Source organism: Microplitis demolitor, chromosome 9, assembly GCF_026212275.2.
Source record: "Microplitis demolitor isolate Queensland-Clemson2020A chromosome 9, iyMicDemo2.1a, whole genome shotgun sequence".
Classification (NCBI taxonomy): Eukaryota; Metazoa; Arthropoda; class Insecta; order Hymenoptera; family Braconidae; genus Microplitis; species Microplitis demolitor.
In genome coordinates this window covers 3,649,928-3,656,400 of record NC_068553.1, presented here as the reverse complement: position 1 = coordinate 3,656,400, position 6,473 = coordinate 3,649,928, and the positions used below count along the sequence as shown (strand labels likewise).

General features: G+C 28.3%; 1 protein-coding gene across 1 annotated transcript; it reads right to left on the bottom strand.

Annotated features, from left to right (window-relative positions):
- Positions 1 to 4,479: 4,479 nt before the first annotated feature.
- On the bottom strand, positions 4,480 to 6,266 carry LOC106694161 (protein PFC0760c-like). The gene is made up of 4 exons (XM_053742028.1): positions 6,239 to 6,266; positions 5,541 to 5,631; positions 4,728 to 5,378; positions 4,480 to 4,639 (listed from the first exon to the last, which is right to left on the bottom strand). Exons 1-4 carry the CDS (start codon positions 6,264 to 6,266, stop codon positions 4,480 to 4,482), a joined length of 930 nt encoding a protein of 309 aa, XP_053598003.1.
- Positions 6,267 to 6,473: the final 207 nt, after the last annotated feature.

The following is a 6,473-nucleotide window of genomic DNA, read 5'->3' as shown; positions in this document are numbered from 1 at the left end:
CTATACGACAACGGAGAAGCTTAGAGGTGGAAGATATTATTTTCATAAATAATTAAAAATTTTGTCTTCTTGAATCAGACATGAAATATTATAAAACATCTATCAGTTTAAATTATAACGAACAGCCATTTTTTTAATCAAAATTTTTCGTGAACATTAAAATTTAGTAGCTGTATACTTGGTAAGTGAATATTAAATTGTAACTATTATTTATGTGATTTTAATCTTTGTGACAGACATATCATTTAATTTTAAAAAATATTTTATAATTAAGTATATCCATGAGAAAACGAGAAGATCCATGACTGTTAGCTTCAATCACTCAAACTATGTTTAAAAAAAATCTGATAAACGGTTGATTCTGCGAGCAAGCCTTAAAACTTCCCGCTGTTGTCGAGCTCAGAGAGCTTTTTCAGTCGACAATACCATTAAATGCATTGGTATTGTCGAGCTCGAACCCGGGTCAAAAAATTAGATGTGTTTTAAAACAAATGATAAATTCAAATATTTTTTCTTTAATTCAAGTTTATAAATCATATTTATTTTATATAGGAATTTAATCTGTTTTTGCCCGAACTATTCCTTATCTAGGCAAAAATCAAACTTATTTTCGTATGATATTTAGTCTGTTTTAAATCGGGTTTAGACTAAAAACAGACTTTTTTATTATAATTATTGGTCTGTGTTCAATTGCTTTCAAAGACACAAACAGACTTTATTTACTATATTTTTTAGTCTGTTTTTTATGGCTTTTAAATCTAAAACAAGACTTTTTATAAATATAAATAATAATAATAACAATAACTTAGATATATAAATTTATTTTAATTTTTTTGGTATTTGAAACATGCTTATGCGTTTCCGTCATAAAATGTCACAAGAATTTTGATGTTTTGTAATGCCAAAATATTTTTAATCTCATCCGGTGAATCAGAAAAATTTTTTGACATTTTAAGAGTTATTTCATCACTTTTGTTCAATGCTATAAATATGCAGTCAAGATAACTAAAAATTAAGCTGTCAAACTTTTATCAACTGCCAACATTTTTGAACAAATGATACTAAATGAATAGTAAAAAAAACATGATCAATTCTGTAACTTAATATTTTTTTTGTAAATATTACTCATGAATAAAAATTTTATAAGCTTATGATTTAATCTACTTTTACCCTTGTAAATTTTCAAAACTAAAATTTTTAAAGTTCAAGAATTAATCTAATTTTGTCTGCCCGTAACGCAATTATTTTTTAAAAGAACAGGTCGAAAACTGCTTAAAATTTTTGTAAAAGATTAAACACAGATCAAATAGTCTAATTAGACTACCCCGGGTCTAAAAATTTGATCTGATTTTGGTCTAACTGGACTGCATTTGGACTACTTGGTCTGTTATTGAACTTCTATCAAAATTTTAATGTTTTTGATCTACCCGGACCGACAATTTTGATCTGATTGTAGTCTAATTGGACTATTTATTCTGTTTTTGATCTTTTATAAAAATTTTTAGATGTTTTTGATCTGTTGTTCTAAAAAACACTTGCGTTACGGGCAGACAAAACTAGATTAAATCATGGACTTATAAAATTTTTATCTATTGGCAATATTTATAAAAAAAATATTAAATTACAGAATTGATTATGTTTTGTTCACTATTTACTTAGTATCTGTTGTTTGAAAATGTCAGCAGTTAATGAAAGTTTGACAGCTTAATTTTTAGTTGTCTTGAATGAATATTCATAGCATTGTATAAAAGTGATAAAATAATTCTTAAAATTTCAAAAAAATTTTTCGTATTTACTGGAAAAAATCGAAAATATTTTGGCATTAGAAAACATCAAAATTCTTATGAAATCTTATTACGGAAGCGCATAAGCGTTTCAAATATTAAGAAGATTAAAATAAATTTATAAATTTAGATTATATTTATTAATTATATATTTAAAAAGTCCTGTTTTAGATTTAGAAGCAATTAAAAACAGGCTAAAAATTATAGTAAATCAAGTCTGTTTTTGTCCTTAAAAATAATTGAACATAGACAAATAATTATAATAAAAAAGTCTGTTTTTAATCTAAACCCGATTTAGAACAGACTAAATATCATAAAAAAACAACTCTGATATTGGCCTGGATAAGGAGTAGTACAGTCAAAATAGATTAAATTCTCATATAATATAAATATGATTCATAAACTTGAATTAAAGAAAAAATATTTGAATTTATCATTTATTTTAAAACCGATCCAATTTTTTGACCCGCGTAAAATTAGATCAAATTTTTTGGTCCCGGTAGATCAAAAATTGATGAAAATTTTGATAGAAGTTCAATAACAGACCAAGTAGTCCAAATACAGTCCAGTTAGACTAAAATCAGATCAAATTTTTCGACCCCGGAAAAAAGTTACGTCACGTTATATTCTTCGAGACTTCAGACTACGGAAGAATTAGACTGTAAAATTTCCCAGCAAACATTAAATCTCTCAACACGAGACTTTCAGAAGCTAAATAGAAATTTTATAATTCAATTGTCTAGATTTTTCTCTGCTTTTACGCTCAAATACTACGGAAACGATTTCTTTAGATATTGTATTATGATTTTCTTATGATTCACTGTTATTAGCTGGACTGAAATAATTAACAATTTGGTCAATTTTACGTCACAATGAACAAAACCCGCAGCCATTATAATTCCTAATTAGTATTATCAAATAGTGTTAGGAAATACAAAGAAACTATTCAAAATAATCGGTAAAATAAACAAATTTATGGCTTAGCTACGACAGAAAATAGATAATTTTACAATATTCCATTTCAAATTTCGATGTTCAAAATTTATATTAAACGTTATTTTTTAGTTACGTTCCGCTTTAAGTAGTAAATAATATAGTAAGTACGCTAAATATTTGATGAAAGTGCTTTAGCCAGAGAAATTTTTATTTCTTACAACTTCTGACGTTTCCCGGGTCGAAAAATTTGATCTGATTTTAATCTAACTAAACTGTATTTGGTCTGATTGGTCTGTATTTGAACTAGTTGATCTGTTTTTGAACTATTGTAGAAATTTTTAAGCTGTTTTCGATCTAATGTTTGATATCAGGACAAAACTAGATTAATCCTGAACATTATAGAAAGACAAAACTAGATTAATTCAGGAACTTAGAAAAATTTTAGTTCAAAAAATTTGCAAAGACAAAACTTCGAGTTTTGTAAACAATAATAAGAGGTGGAAGGCTGTAACAAAAATGAGTTTAACGAAAGTCAACTGCCAAGAGGATACTCTCTAAAACTAAATTAGTGAATATTTACTATTGACTAGTGGATGTCGCTAATTTATTTTTAGAGACTGGAGAGAAGAAAAGATACGGAGCTGTTAAATAATAAAATATTTTTAGTTTTTAATTAAAAATCGTACTGACGTAAATTTTTAGAAAGGTTAGTATTACTATGCAAGCGTAAATATATGCACGGAAAACTTTGAATATTAACCGTTACTGTAAACACACAAACAAGTCGTGTACTCAGCTATTTTTTTTCTAACACACAACTTAGTCGAGTGGTGGATAGTAACTAGTCGTGTTAGAATTTTTTTGTGTTAAAAATGAGTTTTATTGAAATTAAATGTTAGACTTAGTGATAACCTTGAATTTTCCGTAGAAAATTCATTTCTACAAAAATCGAAGTGAGCGTAGAGGGCATTGAAATAATTTTTAATTAACAAATTAAAACATAATAAATTAAAATCAATTAATAGAAATTATAATTTGATACAAATTTTTCATTTTTGTTAAGTTTAAATATTTATTTAATCAACATATTTTTTTTTTAACAAATAAAAGAAAATATTTACAGATATTTATCAGTACTCTTACGTGATTTTATTTATTCACGTTGACGACTATTAACTCGAAACCCTAAAAATAATTTATCATAATTGTATATGCAAAAACATACACTTATCGAATTTTCTACAGAAATGGATGAGATCTTATTTGTAATGTGACACTCATATAAATGCGGATTGGACTGAGAACGACAATGAGAAACTTTAACAAAGTAACGAATTTGAGCAAACTTGTATGTCTCTGCTGACCGGTATTGAACGAATGATGAAATTGTCCGTAATGATCGACTTTATAATTCAGAAGTATATAATAAACCATCTTTCATTAACCGAAAGTATTTTCTTAGCGTTGTAGTATTATTAAAATTATTTACGAAAGTTTGTACAGCTGAATCTTTTACCGGGTTATAAATTTTGTACGCTCCGATGCTTTGAGCACTGTTAAAAGATTCGCAAATTTTATATTGCTTTTTACGACGTAGAATGAAATTTTGCATGGATCCTTCTAGTAAAGCTTGAGCTTTGGTGTGAAATTTTAAATATTGCCAGTGTCCACTCATGATTTGCGTTTCAATATTTGTTGTTCCATTCACACTACTGACTGTTTTTCCGTTTATATCTTCAAATGGATAACAGCCATTTACTCATAGTGGTCTAAAATTTCTGACGTCATTCAGTAAATGACGAAGCTGATGAAGGTTGATACTCGCAAATCTTACTCCATATAAAATTTCGAAATTGTCAACAAATTTATCCAGCAATTCACCAGCAATATCAACTTCTTTAGACAAAACCACATCCTTACTTAATAAAAATATTGCGTAAACCAATAATAAATAGTGGTTATAATACTCTGGTCGCATTACCGTAGATAAGATATACGTAAGAATACAAATTAATTTTTTGTAAATTTTGTTTTGGACAGTGTAAACTTATAGCTTCAAAAATATCATCAATACATGAGTCAGAAAGATTATGTTTCATGGCTAAGCTCATCATAACCATCATACTGTCAGCAACTGTTATCGGCGAACCCTCGTAAACAGGTCGTTCGTACGATTCATCTTCATAATTTAAATCATTATTGTTATATAAATTATCATTTCTAATATCTCTTCTTTCTTCGTCTTCTTCACCGTCATCTTCTTTTTCTTCTTCATTGTCGTCAACGTCATCACCGTCGTCTTTTTCTTCTTCATCGTCGTCGTCATCACGGTCGTCTTCTTCTTCGTCGTCATCTTCGTTATCGCCGCTGTCGTCTTCGTCATCACCGCTGTCGTCTTCTTCTTTTTCTTCATCGGCTCCGTTATTATCTCCATTATCGTTATAGTTGTGGTCATCTTTATCGTCTCCGCCTTCTTGTTCTATTGTTTCTTGATAGTTATTAACCCCTAAATTAAGATAATTAATGTCTTTTTCTAGATTTAAATTATCATCGACCATTAGCATTCCATCAGATAGAGTTTCGTCCGTTGGCTCCTCAATCACTACTTGAACATCATTTTCTTTTAACGTAGACGGAAGTTCAGTGTCGTCTAGAATTCTGTAAAAAAAATTCTTGAGTACTTTTGTGAGTTAGATAGATACATATATAGCAGATATATAGCATATATAGCAGATATATATACATAACAGATATATATATACATATATAGCAGAAACCAATCTATAAAAAGATATCGAAGTCATAATGCAATGGCCTTACCGGTTTTCACGATGCCTAAATGCAACTGCATTTTGTCCTCTCGGTGTTAGTTCAGTGACATTAAGTCCACATGATTTTTTATCGTCTAATACTTTTATACGTTTAATAAATTAATTTTTTGCACTTTCAGTAAGGTCGTTGAATCTTTTCCGCATTTTTATTAAATTAATAATCCGTTAAAACATGATGAATGTGAATCTAGCAGATATCGCATTGAAAAAATAAAAAAATTAACAAGTGCCCTTTTTATAAATATTATTTTTTAAATTATTTACTCTTTTTATATAAAATTTTAAATTTTTCTGATGACTGCTACATTTACTCTCACTAAAACATGTGGGTTAGAATGTGTATAAACAAGAAAACTACCAATATATATATATATATATATATATATATATATATATATATATATATATATATATATATATATATATATATATATATATATATATATATATATATATTGTAACATGATGAAAAATTCGACATCGACTCGTGGTTTGAATTATTCAAAATCATCAATAATTACCGGATAAATAAGTTCTAGTGACACCTAGAAGCAAAAATGTTGACTTCGACCGAGCAACCGATTGAACGCATAGATGGTGACGAGAGATCCGGGAGAGACTTCGAATGGAACGGCCACGTTTTGATGAATTCGATTGACGACGAAAAAAAGAACGAGTTTGATTTACGGAGATCAATTAGATCGCGAGGACTCATTATTACGAGTGTAATAATCCGAATATTCGGGTAAACAACAATCCGAGTTTTGCGACCGAGTGAACAAGCCGAAGCCTCGGCACGAGAGTTAAAGACAGTGTACGACCGACTGATTATGTTTACCGAACTAGTGAAACGTGTTGTGTGTAATGAATAAACAATTAATTTAATAATTAATTACGTATAATAATTATCGGATAGTGCAAT